The sequence below is a fragment of the Salmo trutta genome, chromosome 9 (genome assembly GCF_901001165.1).
Source record: "Salmo trutta chromosome 9, fSalTru1.1, whole genome shotgun sequence".
Lineage (NCBI taxonomy): Eukaryota > Metazoa > Chordata > Actinopteri > Salmoniformes > Salmonidae > Salmo > Salmo trutta.
In genome coordinates this window covers 16969937-16997162 of record NC_042965.1, presented here as the reverse complement: position 1 = coordinate 16997162, position 27226 = coordinate 16969937, and the positions used below count along the sequence as shown (strand labels likewise).

The 27226-nt window shown below is 42.9% G+C and overlaps 1 protein-coding gene across 1 annotated transcript; it reads right to left on the bottom strand.

Moving 5' to 3' along the window:
- Positions 1–266: 266 nt before the first annotated feature.
- On the bottom strand, positions 267–25698 carry LOC115200054 (angiopoietin-related protein 2). The gene is made up of 5 exons (XM_029762739.1): positions 25027–25698; positions 9925–10871; positions 2209–2402; positions 829–1099; positions 267–649 (listed from the first exon to the last, which is right to left on the bottom strand). The coding sequence occupies exons 2-5, from the start codon at positions 10832–10834 to the stop codon at positions 450–452; spliced, it is 1575 nt and encodes a 524-aa protein (XP_029618599.1). The 5' UTR covers positions 10835–10871; positions 25027–25698; the 3' UTR covers positions 267–449.
- Between the last annotated feature and the right edge of the window lie 1528 nt (positions 25699–27226).

The following is a 27226-nucleotide window of genomic DNA, read 5'->3' as shown; positions in this document are numbered from 1 at the left end:
AGGACATTTCTAAGTGACACCAAACTTTTGAACGGTGGTGTATGTTTTTCCAGCAGCAGATGATGATCGATAATGTCAAAAGCTGCACTGAAGTCTAACAAAACAGCTCCCACAATCTTTTTATTATCAATTTCTCTCAGCCAATCATCAATCATTTGTGTAACTGCCATACATGTTGAATGCTTTTCCCTATAAGCGTGCTGAAAAGCTGTTGTTAATTTGTTCACTAGAAAACGCATTGTATCTGGGCAAACACTTAAAAAAAAACTAAGGGACTTTGAAGCAACATGATGCACCCTGCTTCTCCTTTATTGCTTCTCCAAGGCTTAGATATTGCACTTTCTATGTCATCGTCCTCTTGATCTGGTTGTGTGAGGTTCCATTGTATCAGAGTTCAAGAGCTGTTTGAATTTAAGTTCGTGGAAAGGAAATAGTTTTGCCATGGATACTTAATGAAAGGTGTTTGGGTTCGGTCTTATCATCATAGATACTTTCTTCAGGGAGTAGGCCCCTCCTCTGAATTCAGCCCAGTAGACTCCATCTTGGTAGCGACTGCGGTAGTGTCCTCCTCTGTACCATACTCCATTGAGGTTAGAATGGGCACATGCATTGTACCACCAGCCTCCCTTCTGGTAGTGGGCACAGTTACCTGGGTTGAAGCAAATATTAGTTAGACATCATTGTTGAATCTCAATCGAAATCTATTGTCGGCCTATGCACTAGGTGAAATGTCAGTTAATTTGGCAAATTGTCAGAACACTGAAGCTTTTATCTCACATTTCTGTTCTTATAGGGAGAGTGTATGCAACTGTATGATCTTGACATTACCTGTATACACATCATGGTCTCTGTCCAGCGTAGTGAACTGTTTGCCGTTGTGCCAGGTGAGGGAGTCTCCGGCGTTGCCATGGTAGCGGCCCACCCTGAGTTTGTAGAAGTCTGCCTCAGGCTCCAGCCTGAAGCTGGCGTACTCTGCAAACACCTTCCTACCAGACCAGTCCTCCAGAGTCACCAGCAGCTTGTAGTTCCCCTGGTTGGTCAGCCAGTAGATATTCTCCAGGCCCAGCCAATACTCTCCATCTATGTTTCCAAAGCCTTGCTATGAGGGGAAAAGATACATACAACACAGTCAACATGATGGGCTTTACACAAGTCCCGTCAGCTGTAAGCAGTTGATCTGGAGGTCTGGGGGATAATTCAGACGCTCTACTCTTTTTTAAATATGTTTGTAGTTAAATAAAATCAGAGGCACTACTCTACTCAAAGTAACAGCAAATGGCCCCTGAACCAACTACACCATAGCCAGCCCGGTATTCAGTGTTTAATTCTTCACTATCTTTCATTTATCAAAAACGTATTGATGGCCTGTGTAGAAGAGTGGGAGATCTGTGAGCTTGTTACAAGATGTGTGCTGGTCTGGACTGTTCTGCTTCAGCTCTGTGCTATCTGTCATAGGATGTAATATGGCTTACATTACATTGTAGATGCTTTGTTTCATGGGATGATCTGGCTATTGTACACATTTCATTCCCATTTGTTTTAAGGTGTATTGTAAAGTATTGGATAGTTCTCTGGCAAAGATTTAAACAAGACCCTTGCAAATTGTCTGCCCTCTGATGTTCACCCTTCAATTGCTTCACCCTTTTCTAGTGCTTTAGATCCTTTTACTGGCTCAGGAAAAACACTGGCAATAGTCATCCCTTAGTTTTTCACGCTGTCCTCATAAATGCCTGTGTAAAGTTGTGTAAATGCCTGAATTCATCAATGTCTTTTTCCTCATCATAAACCATTGCCATGACGTAAATATAAATAATTTTTATGGACCATGAATCATTTTACAGTGGGCTGTTTTTTTATTGTGGCATTTATTTCCAGTATGGCAGCCTCTCGTCTACACGTTTCTCATTAAGGCTGTATGCGTCCTATGTGGACTCATTTCACAAAGACCCAACTCATGTTGGCGGGTGTTATGAGTCATAGGCCAGTGGTGGGACTGACAGGTGCAGAACCCACAGCAGAGCAGGCAGTGCAGGGGACCATTCTCCTCAAACCTCAACAATTACATTTCATTATTAGTACAGATCTGTATAACGTCAGACACAACAGACATGGCACCTGTTTCACTCAGCCACGACATACAGACACTACATTGAACCTGCCTCCCTCTTTACTAAATTAGTTTGCCGTAGTGTGGAGTTGTTTACCTACCTTGTAAGTCTCCCAGTTCCTGAAGAAGTTGACTGATCCGTCCAGCCTCCTCTGGATGACAGTCCAGCCACCAGGGTCATGTCTCTGGTCACACCACACCTGCATCAGTCTGTTGGCATTCTCTGGCTTCACTAGGTACATGCCACTAGCCGTGTGGCCATCCTCCAGGGCCTGCAGGCAGTCCTTCCATGGCCCTGTATGGGACAGGACAGGAGACAGAAACCATGGTGGAGTCAATGGAGGTTGCCAAATGATATATTTTTCTATAATATGAGTCACTCGCTTCTTTAGTCTTCATATTTTCATAATGAATACAACTGTATTATTGTGTGACTATCACAGTATTAGAGACAGAGGCTGTGTAGCCTAATTGACCACAGCATGATCTACTGTTACAGATGCAGGATCTTCATTTGATCACCCTGTTGCAGGAATGGAAAAACTTTAAGTGTATTTGAGCTTTAAAAGGGCTTCTAAAGTTTGTCATTTCCACTTTGAAATGTCAGACTTGATTTCCACTTACGAAAAATGTATCAATATCTACAAAAATGTCCATTAATTATAATCCACATAATAATTCACATTTCCATTTGCTGAAGGATTATTTTCCTGCTCTAGCAAAGTGGCTCAAATTAATATCCTACATCTGTAATGCTGCTACTAGCATCTTTCAGTAGGAAAAGCTCTCAGTTAAGGCCAGCATTGACTTTGGCTGCTGCTCTCACAAGCGAAATGGCTGCAGGCAGTGCAGCCAAGAGCAACATTGGCATATGGCTAAAGGGAGACCTGATTGCTGAATGATGCAACAGTAGCAGATGGATCAGCAGGTACTCTAAAGATCCCTTGGTGATGAATGACATTTGGCTTTAAGAAAATTATCTTTCATTGAAATAGAGTTAAAAAATCTCATATTTGATGTCTTCCTAAACCCACTTAGGATGTAGCAACTATCATAGTAAACCTCTGAGAAAAATGGAACAAACTATAGACAGTACTCCCTGTAGGTGCCTCTCCTTGATTTCATCCATTTAGCATGCATGTTTCCCATGTTGTTATTGTCAGTGGGAGTTTTTGACCCACCCCGGTGGAGGTAAAACCATATCCTGTACTATACTGACCCTGACAGCTGTTGCGCTATTATGCAGATTGGAGACATTCCATCTGAACTGTAGGGTTTTCATATAGCATGTGCTCTTAGCAGTGGGCTCTAGTTTGGCCATTCTCTGGTAATCTAACCTCAGATATCAGCCATGGAAACTCTGCTGAGACAGTGGTCTCCTTCATCAAAATGCTTGTGCGTTTACGTGGGTGGTGTGGCTTTGAAATGAAGCCTCTCACCAGGACACAGCATGGCACTACATGCCACTCACAACCACACAATGTGACATACAGCTGTCTATATGCTAGATGCAAGCGCCATTTCTCACTCAGAGAAGTACACATATCTTCTGGTAGGGGTTGGAGGGTGAGGGTGGGAGTAATTAAATAAAGGTGTTTGGGTAAAGGATGTTGAGTGTAAGTAGGGGGGAATCCTTCTTTACCCTATTTCCTCCCCTTCATATACACTGATTGAAGTGGATTTAACAAGTGACATCAATAAGGAATGATAGCTTTCACCTGGATTTACCTGGTCAGTCTGTCATGGAAAGAGCAGGTGTTCTTAATGTTTTGTATACTCAGTGTATAACAGACCCAAATGCTAAGATGGATGCCCTGACAGAAACCAAAGCAGGATGTGTTTTATATTGCTCTGCAGTATATGATTTAACGAGGAATGAAGTTTATGTTAAATTCTGCTTGTGTTTGGTTTATTCGTTTGTCTTGGTGTTCTGGTTCATATCTGTAAAAACAGGAATTGGCGTATTGCCTGTTAGCCATTACTCTCCCCCTCAGAAGATCTCTAGTACGCATACATGGAAACAGTCTTCTATAGGGCTCCTGACTCCACTTAATTGGATGTGAAAGTGTTAACCTATTCAAGAGTTTACACTGATGTGATTCGCCAAATGACCCTGTTTAGAACACGATGGACATTTGTACAGAAACAGGAGGAAGAGAGGTATCCACACAGAGGCAGAAGCGGCTGGTCTACATCCAGCCAGGGTAGAGAGAGAGCAATGTGAGGAAAAGGCAGCATGTGAGAGAGGGGTGATGGAGAGAGAGGAAGACCAGACAGGGAGATGTCAGGCTTTCATAAAGCGACCACACTGACAGCCTGGCTGTATTAGAATATAAAGGAGGAAAACATGGAGTTAATTCCAAGCAGGACTGTCAACCAGGTGTCGCACAGTGTCACAGAGGCATATGAACAAAGGTTCACATTGTAAACTGATAGGCTAAAACGGCTATAGTCACTTCTATAAAATAGCTTTTGCTAAAATGGCATGTGAGAAGTAATCCATTAGCCAGCCACCTCCTCTCCAGAAAGATCTGTGTTGTTCAGACATAAGCCAGAGGACTGCACTACTGATAAACCCTGCCACTGTGGCAGAACATTTGATTGATACAAGCCTGGGGGCTGGAATAAATTACAACACACATTTCCTCTGTCTTTTCAACCTCCCCCTTCCTTACTCTCTCTCTCTCTCTCCCTCTATCCCTTCACCACAACCCTCTCTCTCGCTCTTCCTCTATCCCTCTACCACACCTCTCTCTCTCTCTCTACCATACCTCTCTCTCTCTCTCCCTCCTCCACACCTCTCTCTCTCCCTCTCTCGCTCTCGCTCTCTCTCCCTCCACCATTCTCTCTCTCTCCCCCTCCACCACACCTCTCTCCCCCTCTACCACTCTCTCTTTCTCTCTCCCTCCACCACACCTCTCTCTCTCTCCCTCCCTTTCTGCATTCTACAGAACTCTCTATTTGTGTGGTGAGTTTGTATAAACTTTAGGGTGTGAGTTGCAGTTGGCCCTGACAGGAAATTGCTTGCCTCCCTTCAAATCAATCAAATAAAATAAGATTGTAATTGTCACATGCTTCGTAAACAGCAGGTGTAGATTAACAGTGAAATGCTTACTTATGGGCCCTTCCCAACAATGCAGAATAAAAATAAAATAACATTTCAGCCACACCCATTGCTGACCGGTGTAGAAATTGAGCACACAGCCATGCAATCTCCATAGATAAACATAGGCAGGAGAATGGCTTTACTGAAGAGCTCAGTGACTTTCAACGTGACACCGTCATAAGATGCCACCTTTCCAACAAGTCAGTTCGTCAAATTTCTGCCCTGCTAGAGCTGCACCGGTCAACTGTAAGTGCTGTTATTGTGAAGTGGAAACGTCTAGGAGCAACAATGGCTCAGCCGCGAAGTAGTAGGCCACACAAGCAAGCTCACAGAACGGATCCGCGGAGTGTTCAAATCAAATCTATTTGTCACATACACATGGTTAGCAGATGTTAATGCGAGTGTAGCGAAATGCTTGTGCTTCTAGTTCCGACCATGCAGTAATATCTAACAAGTAATATAACCTAACAATTCACAACAACTACCTTATACACACAAGTGTAAAGGAATGAATATGAATATGTACATAAAAATATATGAGTGATGCCCGAATGGCATAGGCAAGATGCAGTAGATGGTATAGAGTACAGTATATACATATGAGATGAGTAATGTAGGGTATGAAAACATTATATAAAGTGGCTAGTGATACATTTAATTACATCAAGATGGCAAGATGCAGTAGATGGTATAGCGTACAGTATATACATATGAGATGAGTAATGTAGGGTATGTAAGCATTATATAAAGTGGCTAGTGATAAATTGATTACATACATTTTTCCATTATTAAAGTGGCTAGAGTTGAGTCAGTATGTTGGCAGCAGCCACTCAATGTTAGTGATGGCTGTTTAACAGTCTGATGGCCTTGAGATAGAAGCTAATTTTCAGTCTCTCGGTCCCTGCTTTGATGCACCTGTACTGACCTCGCCTTCTGGATGATAGCGGGGTGAACAGGCAGTGGCTCGGGTGGCTGTTGTCCTTGATGATCTTTTTGGCCTTCCTGTGACATCGGGTGGTGTAGGTGTCCTGGAGGGCAGGTAGTTTGCACCCGGTGATGCGTTGTGCAGACATCACTACCCTCTGGAGAGCCTTACGGTTATGGGTGGAGCAGCTGCCATACCAGGCGGTGATACAGCCCGACAGCATGCTCTTGATTGTGCATCTGTAAAAGTTTGTGAGTGTTTTTGGTGACAAGCTGAATTTCCCAGATTCTGCTGCGCCTTCTTCACCACGCTGTCTGTGTGGGTGGACCATTTCAGTTTGTCCATGATGTGTACGCCGAGGAACTTAAAACTTTCCACCCTCTCCACTACTGTCCCATCAATGTAGATAGGGGGCTGCTCCCTCTGCTGCTTCCTGAAGTCCACGATCATCTCCTTTGTTTTGTTGACATTGAGTGTGAGGTTATTTTCCTGACACCACACTCCGAGGGCCCTCACCTCCTCCCTGTAGGCCATCTCGTCGTTGTTGGTAATCAAGCCTACCACTGTAGTGTCGTCTGCAAACTTGATGATTGAGTTGGAGGCGTGCATGGCCACGCAGTCGTGGGTGAACAGGGAGTACAGGAGAGGGCTGAGAACGCACCCTTGTGGGGACCCAGTGTTGAGGATCAGCGGGGTGGAGATGTTGTTACCTACCCTCACCACCTGGGGGCGGCCCGTCAGGAAGTCCAGGACCCAGTTGCACAGGGCGGGGTTGAGACCCAGGGTCTCGAGCTTAATGACGAGTTTGGATGGTACTATGGTGTTAAATGCTGAGCTGTAATCAATGAAGAGCATTCTTACATAGGTATTCCTCTGGGCAGTGTGCAGTGTGATGGCAATTGCGTCGTCTGTGGACCTATTGGGGCGGTAAGCAAATTGGAGTGGGTCTAGGGTGTCAGGTAGGGTGGCTTCGACGTGTTGAAGCTATTAGAGTGTAAAAATCGTCTGTCCTCGGTTGCAACACTCATTACCGAGTTCCAAACTGCCTCTGGAAGCAACGTCAGCGCAACATTTTTTTGTCGGGAGCTTCATGAAATGGGTTTCCATAGCCAAGCAGCCGCATACAAGCCTAAGATCACCATGCGCAATGCCAAGCGTTGGCTGGAGTGGTGTAAATTTCACCACTTTTGGACTCTGGAGCAGTGGAAATGCTGTTTTTCATGGTTCGGGCGAGGCAACTTAGTTCCAGTGAAGTGAAATCTTAACGCTACAGCATACAATGACATTCTAGATGACTCTGTGCTTTCAACTTTGTGGCAACAGTTTGGGGAAGGCCCTTTCCTGTTTCAGCATGACAATGCTCCCATGCACAAAGCGATGTCCATACAGAAATGTTGAGATCGGTGTGGAAGAACTTGACTGGCCTGCACAGAGCCCTGACCTTAACCCCATCGTACACCTTTGTGATGAATTGGAATGCCGACTGCAAGCCAGGCCTAATTGCCCAACATCAGTGTCCGACCTCACTAATGCTTGTGGCTGAATGGAAGCAAGTCCCTGCAGCAATGTTCCAACATCTAGTGGAAAGCCTTCCCAGAAGAGTGGAGGCTGTTATAGCAGCAAAGAGGGGACCAATTCCATATTAATGCCCATGATTTTGGAATGAGATGTTCGATGAGCAGATGTCCACATACTTATGGTCATGTAGTATATGTACATTTAGGCAGGGGTAAAGTGACTAGGCAATAGGATAGATAATAAACAGTAGCAGCAGCGTATGTGATGAGTGTGGAAGTGTAGAAGTATGTGTGTGGGCGAATGTGTGCCTGTGTGTACGTGTTATGTGTGAGTGAGTGAGTGTGTATGTGTTGAAGTGTCAGTGTAAGTATGTGTGAGTCTGTGTATAGTCCAGTGTGTGCACATCGAGTCAAAAATAGTTCGTGCAAAAAGGTTCAAGGCAGATTGTGCGGGTAGCTATTTTGTGAACTATTTAGCGGAGTACAGAGCACAGTGTCTACACATCAGTCAGGAAAGCACACAGTGACACAGTGTCGAGGGAAATACTGTATAGCGTAAGCCAATGTGACCTACTTTGTTCAAATGACATGGTATCTAGTGGAAGCATCTGTTAACAAGAAAATACTAATCAAATCACTTTGAGATGACTGAGAGCTCTCCCTAGAGTCCCATACATCCTCTGGCCAATTCCTGCTGCTAGTCTGTGGCGGGGTTTCCCCTCATAACTGGAACACTATTCTTACCATGGTCAGAGTTAGATTGACCATGAAATGCAGTGTAAGCTGGCATTGCCCCCTCGGCAGTGGGCTTGTAGCCCATGGTGAGTTGAGACCACACAGAGCCTGTCTCTAAACTCCCCGTCATCTGGTGTCTGTTTCTGCTGAGACACATGTCTGCCTGTGGCTCAGCACTCCCATCCAACAGCAATAGTCACTGGCACAGGCATACGAACTAACACCTCACTGTTAACAGTTAAATACTAGCTGGATAATAAATACTGCAAGGTTTGTGAAAGGGATGAGACTTGAAAAAGAGGAGAAATCACAAGAGCATGATATACTGTAGCTATTAGGCATGTTTTGTTCGAAGACCACTCTGATTAATGTACTTCTATTATTAGTTCAAGACTATCGTTAACTCGCCACACACACAGTTACCGAGCGTGACAGTCAGCCTCATCCACATCTCTGTTGTATTCAGTCAACTACACAGTTCACTAAGTTGCCAAGTAATCATCCAGTAACTTAAGCTTCTAAATGTACTAAATCAATGAGGATGGTTTTAGACAGCTCCACTTTCAGTGGCCTCAATACCAGAGGGCTCCAGTCCAACCATCCATGAGCATACAAAATATGTGTTTTAAGATGCTTTGCGGATTGTCATCAGCTGACTGTAGTATCAAGCCCATTAGATGATATGCATCGCAATGGCTTTTAAACAACATCAGCTCTGTTCTTCCCTAGAGGCCTTTTCTCAGGGAATGTTTGAGACTTATCATTCCTATAGACAATAGTGAGAAGAATGGATAAAGAATAGATAGCTGCTGTTGTCTGGTGATGAATGATTTAGAAAGACCAAACTAGTCTCACACACAACCCTCTGTTTCAGACTGTCTGACATTAGTCTGGGGATGGCTCATAGAACAGGCCAGCTTCTCTTTTTCAGCTTGATTCCTCATATACAGTGAGCTCCAAAAGTAATTCACTTATATGTGCATTAAGTAGTAAAAAGTTAAGTATTTGGTCCCGTTTTCCTAGCACGCAATGACTACATCAAGCTTGTGACTCTCCAAATTTGTTGGATGCCTTTGCTGTTTGTTTTGGTTGTGTTTCAGATTATTTTGTGCCCAATGGAAATGAATGGTAAATAATGTATCGCCATTTTGGAGTCACTTTTATTGTGAGTAAGAATATAATATATTTTTAAACACTTCTACATTCATCTGGATGCTACTATGATTACGGATAATCCTGAATGAATCGTGAATACTGATGAGTGAGAAAGTTACAGACGCACACATATCAATATTTGTGCGTCTCACTCATCATTAATCACGATTCATTCAGGATTATCCGTAATCATAGCATCCAGGTGAATGTAGAAGTGTTTACAAATATATTCTTATTTACAATTCAAGTGACTGAATGGTAAAGCGCTGCGCCCGAGCTCACTGTAAATGCAACTTCAGACCAGATCTGTATCAAGGAATATTCATTTCAATAGGTGACTATAAGCATGCAGGCTGCTCAATGAAACAGAGCGACTCACCAGAGGGTTTGTTGGTGGTAGAAGGGCTGCCTGTGCCACTGGGCATGGTAGGAAGGACAGGCAGCACAGACTTCTGGTCACTCTGAATCTCATTGGTTATCTGGTTGGTGAGGCGTGGGTAGGTGGGAGGTTGGTAAGGGTTGTTGATGGGTGGTGATGGTGCGGGTGGGGGCTGAGGCCTGGGCTGGGGTACAGGGACTGGGCGAGGGGGGCTGACCGGCCGACCCTGGCACTGCTCCTCCAGCAGGGCGATGAGGACTGACTGGTTGTTGGCCAGAGAGGCCAGGTGCTGGTACTTGTGCTCCAGGTCCTTGTAGCGGTTAGTGAGCTGCTGCATCTCCGAGGTCTGGTTGAGGATGCGGTTCTCCATCTGGGACAGCTCCAGGGAGTTGTCCCTCTTCCTGATGATCTCGTGAAGCAGCTGCATGTAGAGCTGGGTCACCCTGGAGTTCATGTTCCTGCTCTCCTTCCTCAGCAGCTTGACCTCATTGACGATGCCTCCGTCCACCTCCACTAGCTGCTGCAGCGTCTCGATCTGCCTCTTCTGCTTCTGCAGCTCCCCGTTCAGCAGCTCCAGCTCCTGCTTGTTGACGCGGTTCTCCAGCACTGCGTCCGGCTCCTTGCGGTTTACACAGATGGCCCCTGTCACCTTCTGCTGGGGAACGATAAAAGTGTATGAACATCCGTCAGGCTGCTGGGAGTCGGGGAGGGCCCGTCTGCTCCTCCGCCCAGAATACAGGAACTCTCTCTCCAGGCCATCCTCACTGCTCTCAAACTCCTGGGACGGGGCTCTGCCCTGGCTCCTGGCCTGGGGGTTGCTCTCCTGGCGGTGCCCCTGGCCCTGGGGCTGCTGGGCTCCAGACACCAGACCATACATCAGGAACAGCAGCACCACTGCAGGGAGCTCCATCAGTCTGGGAAGGGCTCTCACTCACACACACCTTAGGCTTAGGAGGAAGAGGGATATGAGAGACAGGGAGGGATGGGGAGTGAGAAAGGGAGGTCATTGCTGTGGTATAAATACTGAATTATTACACAAATACTGTGACACACCAACCAGGTCAGCTATCTTGTTCAAATTATCTCTAATTGCACAGTATATTGTTTCAATAAATGGATGAATGTGTTATAAAGCCTAAACTGTTTCCTTCGTATTATTTCAACTAGTTCTCATACTCACATCTTGGGTTTAGCATGTCTCCAGTGAAAGGGTTTTGTTTGGTCAGGTATTGTCACCCTGGTCATGGTGTGTTTTCCATGGGTCTTGTCTGAACAGGCTGAGAGAAACGACATGCTGATTCCAACCAGATCTGGCATCACCTATTCTATTCTTGTGATATCATTGAGTGGGTTTCACTAATCCTCCCACTATTATCAAACAGTGGAAATCTCAACTGCGAGCCAGGTTAGATTTCATCAAGGGGCCAAGCTGGTGTGCCATAATGTCTCTCAACAGGCACCAGGCTGATGGTTTAGGCTATGTTTGTGAGAGCATGGCTGGCTCTGGCTGTCTTAGATTGGGTATTATGAAACTTTTTTCCTGGCCTGCCTGTTCAGTCCACCAAGGCCCCTTTTGGAGACCCATAGGGCTGGAGTCTACTCTTACATGGACAGGACATCAATGGGAGGCTTCCCAGCTCCACTGATTGGTACCAGAGGCAGCCTGTCCCTTAGCATGGCTTCTTCCTAGTCTCCATTACACGAGAGGGCCAGGCAGACACACAGCTCAGGGAGCAGACATGCTCTGTCCTGGGACCCCCTATTCATTCCAGATCCCAGCCCAGAATCCAGGGCAGACTGGGGGTTGTTAGGGCTAAATAAATATAGGCCACCATAAAAGGAGGCCTTTCCCATGAAGGATGCTGTGACTTTGTATTATATAAGGTATACTGTAACTGTCAGTGCTGGAAAAAGTACTCAATTCTTATACTTGAGTAAAAGTAAAGATATCTTAATAGAAAATGGCTCAAGTAAAAGTGAAAGTCACCCAGTAAAATACTACTTGAGTAAAAGTCTAAAAGTATTTGATTTTAAATATACTTACTGTAAGTATCGAAATTAAATCTAGTTGCTAAAATATACTTAAGTATCAAAAGTAAAAGTATGAATTATTTAAAATTCCTTATATTAAGCAAACCAGACAGCACAATTATTATTATATTTTTTGAATGCACAGATAGCCAGGGTCACACTCCAACCCTCGGACATAATTTACAAACAAAGTATTTGTGTTTAGTGAGTCCACCAGATCAGAAGCAGTAGGGATGTTCTCTTGATAAGTGTGCGAATTGGACCATTTTCTGTCTTGCTAAGCATTCAAAATATAATGAGTACTTTTGGATTTCAGGGAAAATGAATGGAGTAAAAAGTACATAATTTTCTTTAGGAATGTAGTGAAGTAAAAGTAAAAGTTGTCAAAAATATAAATAGTCAAGTACAGATACCCCAAAAACTACTTAAGTAGTTCTTTAAAGTATTCTTACTTAAGCACTTTACACCACTGTTAACTGTGTTACAAAAGGCAAAGCAGAATCTTAAAATGTATGTTTGAGTATGAAAAACACAGCCAGACACCACAAAATGTGAATTTTGCTCAGTGTGAATTGAACGGATTTAGTCACCTCTACTTATCAGTAAAGTAATCTGCTATACAGTAGCTTGGAGTTGTGAACTGTAATTCAGTGGGTGAGAATCAGATGTGTTAAATGGAAGCTGTTGGAGTGTTATTAGTCTAACCCTTTTGACCCCTGCTATGTTATTTATTTTAGCTAGTAAAGTACTGATCTCTCTAGTTGCTAAGTCTGTTTTAATCAAATCAAATTTTATTTGTCACATACGCCAAATACAACAGGTTACAGAGCATGGCTGGCTCTGGCTGTCTTAGAAATGCTTACTTACAAGCCCTTAACCAATAATGCAGTTCAAGAATTAGAGTTAAGAAAATATTTACGAAATAAACTCAAGTAAAAGCAATATAAAAAGTAACACAATAAAATAACAATACTGAGGCTATATACAGGGGGTACCGGTACCGAGTCAATGTGAGGGGGTACAGGTTAGTCGAGGTAATATGTACAGTTGGAAGTCGGACGTTTACAACACTTAGGTTGGAGTCATTAAAACACGTTTTTCAACCACTCCACAAATTTCTTGTTAACAAACTATACTTTTGGCAAGTCGGTTAGGACATCTACTTTGTGCAAGACTCAAATAATTTTTTCCAACAATTGTTTACAGACAGATTATTTCACTTATAATTCACTGTATCACAATTCCAGTGGGTCAGAAGTTTACATACACTAAGTTGACTGTACCTTTAAACAGCTTGGAAAATTCCAGAAAATGATGTCATGGCTTTAGAAGCTTCTGACAGGCTAATCGACATCATTTGAGTCAATTGGAGGTGTACCTGTGGATGTATTTAAAGGTCTACCTTCAAACTCAGTGCCTCTTTGCTTGACATCATGGGAAAATAAAAAAAAAACAGCCAAGACCCTGGAAAAAAAATTGTAGACCTCCACAAGTCTGGTTCCAAACGCCTGAAGGTACCATATTCATCTGTACAAACAATAGTACGCAAGTATAAACACCATGGGACCACGCAGCCGTCATCCCGCTTAGGAAGAAGACGCGTTCTGTCTCCTAGAGATGAACGTACTTTGGTGCAAAAAGTGCAAATCATTCCCAGAACAACAGCAAAGGACCTTGTGAAGATGCTGGAGGAAACAAGTACGAAAGTATCTATATCCACATTAAAATGAGTCCTATATCGACATAACCTAAAAGGCAGCTCAGCAAGGAAGATGCCACTGCTCCAAAATCGTCATAAAAAAGCCAGACTACGGTTTGCAACTGCACATGGGGACAAAGATCATACTTTTTGGAGAAATGTCCTCTAGTCTGATGAAACAAAAATAGAACTGTTTGGCCATAATGACCATCTTATGTTTGGAGGAAAAAGTGGGAGGCTTGCAAGCTGAAGAACACCATCCCAACCGTGAAGCACGGGGGTGGCAGCATCATGTTGTGGGGGTGCTTTGCTGCAGGAGGGACTGGTGCACTTCACAAAATAGATGACATCATGAGGGAGAAGAATTATGTGGATATATTGAAGCAACATCTCAAGACATCAGTCAGGAAGTTAAAGCTTGGTCGCAAATGGGTCTTCCAAATGGACAATGACCCCAAGCATACTTCTAAAGTTGTGGCAAAATGGCTTAAAGACAACAAAGTCAAGGTATTGGAGTGGCCATCACAAAGTCCTGACCTCAATCCTATAGAAAATTTGTAGGCAGAACTGAAAAAGCGTGTGCAAGCAAGGAGGCCTACAAACCTGACTCTGTTACACCAGCTCTGTCAGGAGGAATGGGCCAAAATTCACCCAATTTATTGTGCTTGCGGAAGGCTACCCGAAACGTTTGACCCAAGTTAAACAATTTAAAGGCAAAGCTACCAAATACTAATTGCGTGTATGTAAACTTCTGACTCCCTGGGAATGTGATGAAAGAAATACAAGCTGAAATAAATCCTTCTCTCTACTTCTTTCTACCCATTAAACTGAGTTTAATGGGTATGTGGGATGTGACCGTCCCACCTGCGGGACACACTATTCAACAGCCAGTGAAATAGCAGGGCGCCAAATTGAAAACGACAAAAATCTCATAATTAAAATTTCTCAAACATAGAACTATTATATCCCATGTTAAAGATAAGATTCTCGTTAATCCAACCACATTGTCCGATTTCAAAAAGGCTTTACGGAGAAAGCATAGCATTAGATTATGTTAGCATATCACCTTGACAAGAAAAACCACACAGCCATTTTCCAAGCAAGGAGAGGCATCATAAAAACCAGAAATGCAGCTAAAATTAATCACTAACCTGTGATGATCTTCATCAGATGGCACTCCTAGGACTTCATGTTACACAATACATGTATGTTTTGCTTGATAAAGTTCATATTTATATCCAAAAACCCAATTTTACATTGGTGCGTAATGTTCAGAAATGTTTTTTCCTTCAAAAACTTCGGGTGAATCAGCACATCAATTTATAGAAATACTCATCATAAACGTTGATAAAATATTAAACTGTTATTCAAAGAATTATAGATAAACATCTCCTTAATGCAACCGCTGTGACAGATTTCAAAAAAGCTTCACGGGTAAAGCACACTTTACAATAATCTGAGTACGGCGCTCAGAAAACAACATCAGGCAATACAGATACCCGCCATTTTGGAGTCATCTAAAATTATAAATAGCATTATAAATATTCATTTACCTTTGATGATCTTCATCAGAATGCACTCCCAGGATTCCCAGGTCCACAATAAATGTTGATTTGTTCGATAAAGTCCATAATTTATGTCCAAATACCTCCTTTTTGTTAGCGCGTTCAGTAAGCTACTCCAAATGTAGGAAGTGTGGCAAAAATTTCATGCCGAAAAGTCAAAAGTTTTATTTACGTTCGTAGAAACATGTGAAACGATGTATATCATCAATCTTTAGGGCATTTTTAACATAAATCTTCAATAAAAATCCAACCAGACGATTCCAATGTCTTCAAAAATGTAATGGAACACAGCTACCTCTCACGTGAATGCGCGCCACTGAACTCATATTATTTTCTGAGTCACCAACTTCCCAGCCTTCTCGTTCGCTCTCTGTTAACTGTAGAAGCCTGAAACAACGTTCTAAAGACTGTTGACATCTAGCGGAAGCCTTAGGAAGTGCAAAATTAACCCTAAGTCACTGTATACTGTAAAGGCAATCAATTAAAAAAATTACAAGTCTCAGATTTCCCACTTCCTGGTTGGATTTTTCTCAGGTTTTTGCCTGCCATATGAGTTCTGTTATACTCACAGACATCATTCAAACAGTGTTAGAAACTTCAGAGTGTTTTCTATCCAAATCTAATAATATGCATATATATACTCGGGCTTAGAAGGTATGCATATTCTACCTTCTAAGCCCGAGTACCAGGCAGTTTAATTTGGGCATGCTTTTCATTCAGAATTCCGAATGCTGCCCCCTACCCTAGTGAAGTTAAATGTATTTGGCTAAGGTGTATGTAAACTTCCGACTTCAATGGTAGGTAGTTGGGCTGGGCGATATGACGATAGAAAAATGTCTATCATTTCATATTATGCTCTATCGTTTATTTTGTTGTGTCGCAAATCACACTCATTATGGCAATATTTTTTGTCAATTGGACGAAGCTTCGCGTTCTTCCACACGGGACATTTGCAACACAAACAAACATGGAAGAGAGGGAACATGACACTGAGCTCATACCTAAAAGAGGGACAACTTCGGTCGCATGGACGTGGTTTGGGTATGAAAAGTCTGAAACGGACCAGAAAACTGTCCACTGCAAAATATGCCGCAGGCCGGTTCCGACAACAGGCTCAAACACCACTAACCTCTTTTACCACCTACGCAAGAATCATGTGAAACATTACGGAGGGAGTCTACGGATGAGACCCAAAAAAGTACAGTCCAGTGCTCAAAACAAACCCCCGACTCAGACGTTGCAAGAGGCTTTTGGAAGGAGATAACAGCTGCCGTTACAACTTACATCTGCAAAGACATGGCCCCAATATACACTGTCGAGAAACGGGGGTTTCGTGAGTTGGTGCTAACACTTGAGCCAAGGTACTAAATGCAAATTGATATGTGACACGTATTAATGCCAAAATAACATGCAAAACAGGCCTATATTTATTTTGTTTGCAGCTATAGTTGAAGTGTTTTCTATTTACCTTTTTTTAGATTTTATACATTCATATTTTATATTTTGTCACATGCTTATTTGAACATTTGCACAGGTTCTAAATAAAATAAATAATCAAATATGAGTAAGTACCTTTTTATTTGTTGAGTATAATTCAAAATGTAATAATAAATAGGCCTTTACATGTGGTCATTTTATATAAACTATTTATTCATTGAATTTACAGAAAATGTGCTATATCGTGATGTGTATTGTTATCGGGATATGAAATTTTGGCCATATCACCCAGCCCTAGTAGGTCAGGGTAAAGTGACTATGCATAGATAATAAACAGCGAGTAGCAGCAGTGGGGGGGTCAATGTAAATAGTCCTGGTGGCCATTTGATTAATTATTCATCAGTCTTATGGCTTGGGGGTAGAAGCTGTTAACCTGTTGGGGCTAGGGGGCAGTATTTGTACTGTTTGAATGGTGTCTAAGAGTATAACATAACTCATATGGCAGGCCAAAACCTAAGAAGATTCCATACAGGAAGTGCCCTGTCTGACAATTTAAAAAGAAGTTATCCTTCTGTTGCATCTCTATCGAAAATACAGCATCTCTGCTGTAACGTGACATTTTCTAAGGCTTCCATTGGCTCTCAGAAGGCGCCAGAAAGTGGAATGACATGTCTCCTGTCTCTGGGCGAAGAACAGCAGGAGATTTTGTGAGTGGTCAGGCTGGGGACAGTGACACTGGAGATGCGCATTCATGAGAATTCTCAATTTTTTTCTTTCAGCCTTTGAATGAATACAACGTCGCCCGGTTGGAATATTATCGCTATTTTACGAGAAAAATCGCATAAAAATTGATTTTAAACAGCGTTTGACATGCTTCGAAGTACGGTAATGGAATATTTCGACGCACGAAATGCGCTCGTGCGTCACCCTTCGAATAGTGACCTGAACGCACGAACAAAACGGAGCTATTTGAATATAACTATGGATTATTTGGAACCAAAACAACATTTGTTGTTGAAGTAGAAGTCCTGGGAGTGCATTCTGACGAAGAACAGCAAAGGTAATCCAATTTTTCTAATAGTAATTCTGAGTTTAGGTTGTCCCAAACTTGGTGGGTGTCAAATTAGCTAGCCGTGATGGCCGGGCTATGTACTCAGAATATTGCAAAATGTGCTTTCGCCGAAAAGCTATTTTAAAATCTGACACCGCGATTGCATAAAGGAGTTCTGTATCTATAATTCTTAAATGAATTGTTATGTATTTTGTGAACGTTTTTTGTGAGTAATTTAGTAAATCCACCGGAAGTTTGCGGTGGGTATGCTAGTTCTGAACATCACATGCTAATGTAAAAAACTGTTTTTTGATATAAATATGAACTTGATTGAACAAAACATGCATGTATTGTATAACATAATGTCCTAGGAGTGTCATCTGAAGAAGATCATCAAAGGTTAGTGCTGCATTTAGCTGTGGTTTTGGTTTTTGTGACATATATGCTTGCTTTGAAAATGGCTGTGTGATTATTTTTGGCAGGGTACTCTCCTGACATAATCTAATGTTTTGCTTTGCTGTAAAGCCTTTTTGAAATCGGACAATGTGGTTAGATTAACGAGAGTCTTGTCTTTAAAATGGTGTAACATAGTCATATGTTTGAGAAATTGAAGTTATAGCATTTTTGAGGTATTTGTATTTCGCGCCGTGCGATTCCACTGGCTGTTGACTAGGTGGGACGCAAGCGTCCCACCTAGCCCATAGAAGTTAAGGAGCCTTTTGGACCTAGACTTAGCGCTCTGGTACTGCTTGCCGTGCAGAAGCAGAGAGAACAGTCTATGACTTGGGTGACTGGAGTCTTTGACACTTTTTTGGGCCTTCCTCTGACACGCCTAGTATATAGGTCCTGGAAGGCAGGAAGCTTGGCCCCAGTGATGTACAAGGCCGTACGCACTACCCTCTGTAGTGCCTTACGGTCGGATGCCGAGCAATTGCCATACGATCACACAATCTTCCGGAACAGCTGGCGCTCTCATGCATGCTTCAGTGTTGCTTGCCTCGAAACGAGCATAAAAGGCATTTAGCTCATCTGGTAGGCATGCGTCACTAGGCAGCTCACGGCTGGGTTTCCCTTTGTAGTTGGTAATTGTTTGCAAACCCTGCCACATCCGACGAGCATCAGAGCTGGTGTAGTAGAATTCAATCTTAGTCCTGTATTGACACTTTGCCTGTTTGATGGTTCGTCTGAGGGCATAGCGGGATTTCTTATAATCATCCGGATTAGTGTCCCACTCCTTGAAAGCGGCAGCTCTAGCTTTTAACTCGATGCGGATGTTGCCTGTAATCCCTGGCTTCTCGTTGGGAAATGTACTGTACATACGGTCACTGTGTGGGATGACGTCGTCAATGCACTTATTGATGAAGCCGGTGACTGAGGTGGTATACTCCTCAATGCCATCGGATGAATACCGAAACATATTCTGGTCTGTGCTAGCAAAACAGTCCTGTAGCGTAGCATCCGCTTCATCTGACCACTTCCGTATTGAGCGAGTCAGTGGTACTTCCTGCTTTAGTTTTTGCTTGTAAGCAGGAATCGGGAGGATATAATTATGGTCAGATTTGCCAAATGGAGGGTGAGGGAGAGTTTTGTATGTGTCTCTGTGTGTGGAGTAAAGGTGGTCTAGAGTTGTTTTTCTCTCTGGATGCACATGTGACATGCTGGTAGAAATGAGATAAAACTGATTTAAGTTTGCCTGCATTAAAGTCCCCGGCCACTAGGAGCGCCACTTCTGGATGAGCATTTTTATGTTTTCTTATGGCCTCATACAGCTCGTTGAGTGCGGTCTTAGTGCCAACATCGGTTTGTGGTGGTAAATAGACGGCTACGAAAAATATAGACCGAAAATCTCTTGGTAGATACTATAGTCTACAGTTTATCATGAGGTACTCTACCTCAGGCGAGCAATACCTCGAGACCTCCTTAATATTAGACCTCTCACACCAGCTGATGTTGTCAAATAGATACACACCCCCACCCTTCGTCCTACCAGATGTAGTTGTTCTGTCCTGCCGATGCACCGATAACCCAGCCAACTGAATATTATCTGTGTCGTCGTTCAGCCATGACACGATGAAACATAAGATATTACAGTTTTTAAATTTAGGTATTGTATTTGGAACCCCATTAGCTGTTGCAAAAGCAGCAGCTACTCTTCCTGGGGTCCACACAAAACATGAAACATAATACAGAACATTATTAGACAAGAACAGCACAGAACTACATATTTTAAAAGGCACACACAGCCTACTTATCAATGCATACACACAAACTATCTAGGTCAAATAGGGGAGAGGCGTGCCGTGAGGTGTTGCTTTATCTGTTTTTTGAAACCAGGTTTGCAGTTTATTTGAGCAATATGAGATGGAAGGAAGTTCCATGCAATCAGGGCTCTATATAATACTGTACGTTTTCTTGAATTTGTTCTGAATTTGGGGACTATGAAAAGACCCCTGGTGGCATGTCTCGTGGGATAAGTATGTGTGTCAAAGCTGTGTGTAAGTTGACTATGCAAAATGTCCCGTTGGTAGGATAGTGTCGAGTGGATTTCATCCAGTTTATTTTCCAGTGATTGCACGTTGGCCAATAGAACGGATGGTAGAGGCGGGTTACCCACTCGCCAACGAATTCTCACAAGGCAACCCGATCTCCGCCCCCTGTATTTCCGTCTTTTCTTCACGCGAATGACAGGGATTTGGGACTGGTCTCGGAGAAGCAGTACATCCTTTGCGTCGGACTTGATTAAGAAAAAATCTACATCCAGTTCGAGGTGAGTAATCGCTATTCTGATGTCCAGAAGCTCTTTTTGGCCATAAGAGACAGTAGCAGCAACATTATGTACAAAATAAGTTACAAACAATGCAGAAAAAACACACAAAAACACACAGTTGGTTAGGAGCCCGTAAAACGGCAGCCATCCCCTCCGGCGCCATTATCTCACTTGATGTCAGGTGACTGTGTTTAGCTAGCTGTCCTTACTCTGGCTCTCTTGGGTGACTGCCACTGTTAAGAGGAGTGGTTTCACACTGCGTATGGAAAGTTTGACACACAGAGCAGCTGATGCTATTCCTGCGCCTTTTTTAAGATATTAATCAGACTGCATCAGGCCTGAACCGTTTACCAAGAGACAGGTAATGCGGCTCATTCACAAGATAAAGCACACATTGTCTATACTGTATATTATTTCCTATATGTATTTAGAATATTGGAATTTCAATCTAAACTTAACCTGGAAAGAATGTTGAACTCTTAGCTAAACCTTCTCTGGACCATTACATTGCTCTGTTAAACGGTGTAGAGGGAATGTTGTCTAATAACAATCTTACCTGATACAGTTTATCTCTGGACAGAGGTTGCATTTAAGTAGTATGACTAGTGCACAACAACTAACTTTTAACATGCAACGCTTAGATTTTCACAGGAGTTCATGAAAAAGAGACACTGACTGTTTGTTCCAGATTTCAAAGGACCTTTTTATTAGAAAAATAGCCAGGCAGCAGTTGAAGAGACTGTGGTGCTTTTGGAAGCGGAGGGGATGCCACTGAGTGCAATGGAGAATGTGACCGCAGTGTAAGGATAACAAGGGCCTGCACCCCTTGGGTTCCTTAATTGAAAGCTGCTGCAGATTGGATTACAGAGGAGCCCTGTGCAACACCTCCCCAGAGTCAGGACAAGCCTTTCTGATCTCATACCTCTAGAGTGGGAGGCTTGGTGCAGGGCAGGCGCATGGCTGCTGGCCTGATTCTGTTGACTCTATTTAGTATTAGAGTAACTACATTACCTGCTCAGTAGTTACTGCTAGAGGTCTGACCCAAAGGAGAACCACGTGCAAGATGTCCAGACAGCATTCAGAATCAGAGGGGAGAAAACTTTTGTTTTTGCCTTGCTATTCTGGGCATGGGGCCAGCCCATTAGGTTGAATAGGCGGAGAGCAACTGTCCAAGATCAAGACCCTTGGAGATCTCTGGCTGGTATGAAGAAAATTAGTGTTGAAGATACTGTATGAAAGCGATAAAGACATGGAGTGGGAGAGACAAACAGATACTAACTTACTTTAAACTGTTTGAGCTGTAAATGTTCTAACACATTTAAAGCTCTATATCGTCGCTGTCCGATTTGGCAATTTTTAATTTGTTACATTTATTGAAAGCAGTAACTCTCCTCAATGTACTCTAAACATTTCATTACTCTAGGAACAAGAATATTTATTCAAAATAGCTTCTGAAGTTTCATAATTCTATGTTCTTAATGGAAAAACATGCCTTTTTTTTACTTTCCTAAAAAGTTTGTTTTGTAGGTTTTCATCAGACAACAACAATATATGTTGTTCTCATGAATATATGAGTCTATTTTTGCCTACCAGTAAAAGTTCAAAAGAAGCCATGGTTAGGTTTTGTTTTACTGTGAAACACTCCTCCGATACAGTATGTGGGTCTTTTCATGGAGTTAATCACTAATCAAGCCATATGACATCATCACAGCAAGTGCTGATTGACAAAGGGAAGATGGTAAAGGTTGGATTTAGCTACATTCTCTAAACAAAGTCCTTATTAAGAACATCTGCTGAGCTCTTTGTGGGATGTAAAACAGAAAATAAAATGAATTCCTCAGAGGGAAACAGAGGACAACAACACTTGATATTGACCAATCAGGTTTAATACAACAGTCACGGTTTCCACTCTGTTAATGGCCTGGGACTACTGTGGTACTGCTGTGGCTTCCCTCTCTGAAACATGAGCTGTCTGTTTGAGGGAAGTTATGCGCCAGCCACTTCATGACTGCAGAGGAGCCCCATAATACCATGTGGTTAGCCAGGAGTCTCCCAGCCACCTCAAAGCTGGAGGAAAATGTCTGAGCTTGTAGTGAGGGAGTGTGTTTATTCAGATAACACCACATGCCAGACTCAGGCTCCCAGGGACCAGAGAGATTCCCATCTGCCCAAGGAAATCACCCTGTTATGAACCCCAGAGGCAACAACAGCAGGCCTCATGCTCTCTCCTCCTTCATAGTTATACACAGACAGCAGACTGACTGGCCTTATTATTGTCGTGACATCATTTCTGTTTAAATGAGCAGCCATTGACTGCATGGCCCCTAGCAATGTGTATGATTTACTGGTGTTGAGTAGCTTCGTATACTGTCGGGCACAGAGGACACCACAGAGGACACCACAGAGGACACCATAGAGGACACCACAGAGGACACCACAGAGGACACCACAGAGGACACTGAACATCTCTGTGTCAACACTCAGTGGATAGGTGTTTAAGAGGACAGTGATACTGTAGACAAATAACTACAGTAGCTTTATGGATGATAGTGTCCTTGAGGTAAACAGTGTTCCTAAGTAGGGCTGTCTTGCTCGTTAGCATGTCTGTCAAATTCACAGGTCGGTAGTGACTTTATCTAATAGTGTGACAGGTAGTGCTTTATGTGGTTTAGTGTGGCTGTGAGCAGCAGCATGCTCCAGTGTTTTTGTTCATGCTCAGCACATAGTAATTAGTAGGTGAGCGGACCGGCAGGCCCGGCTGATGTCCCTCGCCCCAGCCCCTCTCATTTCAGAGTGAGCGTGGCATTCCTCACATTCTTAGCCACCTCATTAGAGTGAGCTGCAACAGACACTACAGACAGACGCACTGGTATTCACTGAGAAAGAAAGAGACCCCTTCTCTCTGCCCCAACTCTGCTGTACCTATACGTCAGCTCTGCCTCCTGCCCTCCAACACCGCAGCAAGTCATACAAACATCAGACGCTCTGTTATCTCAACTACCACCCCCACTAATACAAGTGCACTTCAATCTTCACAGTTTATTACTAGTCACAGCATATAAATTCAACACCTCCCAAACTACAGCACTGGAGCACTGTGCAAAATCAGGCACCCGTACATGCTCAAATTAGGAACAATTATAGTGAGCCATAACAGTGCTGGTTGTATGACGTACAATATGTTTTGGATCAGAATCAAGTTAACTTTGTACATGGTAATCTGGGTTATTACTTTATCTAAGGTGACCACATTATTTCCTCAAGCATGTAATCCTGGTTAGCCCATAACATAACACTGTAGACATAATTCAACTCAGCCCGAGACTCAGCCTAAACTATCTGCTCGGTCTGATTGCGTTGAGTCTGAAGCTGATGGAAAGCCGCCATTGTTATGGCTTTCCACGGCACATAATAGTTCTGACGATCATTTACCATATTTAGTAGGGTTGCTTTATTTGACTCTTTCTGGCTTGTGTGTTGTTGTGTGGTGTGGTTTGTTGTTTTGGCTGTCACATTTCCTCTGATGGTGTCAGGCAGGGGGTTTCAGGAACCGTTTGAAAACATTTCTAAATGCACCCTCAAGCCCTCTTATCCAAGCACAGCCCTGGCAGCAGAGACAAAGCAGAGATTCAACAGAACAGCTCTCTTCTTCCCTGTCCACTTCAGCATGGTGGAACATCCTGACGCAGGGGAAGGCTGTACCCAGTACTCTATGGATCATTTTAATCAAATATATCTATCTATATCTATTCATGTACAAATGACAGCAAACTCATTTAGACTAAAATTCAACTGCAAGCTTCTTGGGTTGTAATTTGGAATTTTGTGATGTGAAATATTTTATTTTTATGAATAATCAAACATCCTCAAGCAAACATCTTCTGCTGGTGTGAACCATATCAGAAAATGAGGGCATAGTTTTTTGTGGCTCTGCTTACAATCATGAATGCCCCATAGATGTTCCTATTAAAAAGCCCAGGCTCCTGCTATTGGCACTATTCACTAGCAGCCTATCTTTGTTGTTCGAGTACACCTTTGGAATCCTCTGGGATGACAAGCTGAGTGTTTATCAGTAGTTAACAAGCCCTTGCCCTGGAAAGCCCACGACTTTAGTCTCTCTGCTTTGTATTGACCCCTATCTTCTGAGTCTATATCAGATCCAGCTGCTTCGTTAACCCAGACAGGGGAATTAACCCCGGACAACAGACCTCTCCTTGTAGCTCCATATAGATATTACCCAGGTGCTAAGCTTCGAACTGGTCAGCAGGAATCTCTGGCTAACTCAACACAGAGTGGCCAAAGCCTGTCTGACACTGTGCAGCTCAGTGGTCAATTTCAAACAAATTACTAAAGTTACTAAATGATCAACTGATAATCAACAGATTAGACAAGTGAGCTAATTCAATCAGTGAAAAGTTCATCTTTGAGGCTCTACTTAGGAGCAACACTAGCAACACTTACAGAAGTATGAGCAAGCCATGCTAGATTACTGCATGTACACATTCAATACCGAGAAAGATGCAGTGAAAGTCAAAGGCCACTGAATCCTTACCAGATAATTGTCAACTCTAGCTTGTTATCCCTTCAGTTCCCTTGCCGTCCTGGCAACACTGATTGAAGTGTCCCCTTGAAGAAAGTCATCACCGGTCTGTGTGAAAGCTGTTTGGGGCTGTCCTCTCTCTAGATCACTTGTTTTTTGTCACCTGCATCCGTTCTGTCACTTAAAAGTGGACTGTGGTTTGAAGCCTGTTATTAAAACACCTTCATTATAGAACCAGCAGCTGCACTTCACGGGAAGATGTCCTTTGTACTGAAGGCATTGAGCAAAGATGAAAAATTCCACTTGAAAAGACTAAATGGAGTAAATCCACATTTGTTTTTAGATGTAATGTGTAGATTCCTCACAGGCAGTGAGAAAGCAGGAGACAGTGAGAGGTCAGTGTGCTCTCTGTAGCCCGGTAGGAGAAGAATGTCACTTTCTGAGTGCTGAGTCCATCACTTCTGTCTCACAGCTCTAAGACGCAGTCTTTTTCTGCTGCCCTCCTTACCTCCCCTTTCCTTTCTCTCCCTCTCTCTCTCCTCAGTGCATTTACATGATGAAAAATGCTCTGGCACAATGTTTCAGTAAGCTGACAAATTGAGCACAAGCCCTACTCTGTCTCCTCCCCTTGGCACAAAGACATCCACAAGCATGAGATACAAGCTCTGACTACACATGCACCACACACCCCTCTCTCATTCACACAGACACACAGTATCCCAGCCCTCTCACCTTCTCAGTCCACCACCACTATTGGCTGTTGGTTGTAACAGCAGGGAGTGGTGATGTCACAGTAATCAGAGCCTAATTGGGCATGTATGTGTAGTCAGCACTGTAGGAAGAAGGAAGCTGGTTATAGAGATATCAAGAAAAGCACCCAAGCATTGATTTGAGCTAATAGTGGTTGAGCTTATGATTGGACGAGAGAAAGTGGATCCTAGACCAGAGCTAAGGAGCAAGCTCTCTCTGTTGTGAAGCAGGCTGCTCTGTAGAGGGCTCCAGATTGGGCTGAAGGTGTGATGAGGAGGGTTGAAACTGTTTCTGTATTTCTTCAGTTCCTTGTCTTTCTCTACCCAGGGTGACTTTTTCTTGTTGTTTGCATTATTGTGTCTGTGTGTTTGGTTTGTTGATGTTGTTTGGAGGAGATGAATGGACTTGGTTGTGATTGGGAACATCTTGCTCAATATGAACAGAGTCATAGTGTGTTCATGATATGTTAGTGTGTAGACAAGCTTGCCAAAGCTCTGACAAAAGCTGTCATGCAGACAATTGGCAGTGACAGTCTTCACCTGGCTGTAGTCAAATGGGTTTTGTTGTTCTCTTATTTAGCTTAAAGATTGAATCGTTTTCTTGTCAGAGAAATAGTATTGTTATCAGGTTTAAGGATTCCACTTTAATTGTTTATGCGTTTATTCTGAATGCTGTCCGATCCAGGGTGATTAGCAATTAAAAACATTTGTTGAATTGCTTTTTTCCAACAGTGAGGGCTTACAGTTTTTCTTGATTGCTTAAACACAAAAACTGGTTCCTGTAGCACAAAAACCCATACGTCATTCCCCAAAACATACACATTTCCCATAACCGTCAACACTATTTACTTGTTTCAACATTCAAAACTCTTTCTGCAAAACCTTACACAAAAGTGGCCAAATAAATCATTCATTGCACTATATATTCATTCAGCAAACACATGCTCTAAATATAATTAGCTCAAGTCATCACAAAGTAAACTCAAAGAGTACAGCTTTCTCCAGGTGAGAAACACTAAGCCTCAAAATTGTTAACACATCAATCAGAATTGCAGGATCAATAAATAGGGCCTAGAGGCATGTCCATGTGCTTTGGAACAATGGATCCTAACAATGCTGAAGTTGCAAGACAAAAGAGAGGAAGAGGATGAGGAGGACAACAACAAAGACAAGTAATCTCAGATGAAATCCGTGCCACCCTAGTTCATCATGCGAAAACAGATAATTTGCCTTGCTGTTACTGTGATACATGTAATGTTGTAGTGCGTATAGACTGAATCTCCACTTTGTTCTCAGTGAAGTTTTTACCACAGTAATAGACGACCATAGGTCAGTAATGGACAAATTTCATTTTTGCAGAACTGAGAGGCGGCCATCTATTGGAGGTAGGCGGAGACTTCTCACAGCTGAGCAGGAGCCCTGGTGAATATGGTGATTTCCAGTAATGCCTTCCGTTTGAGGGA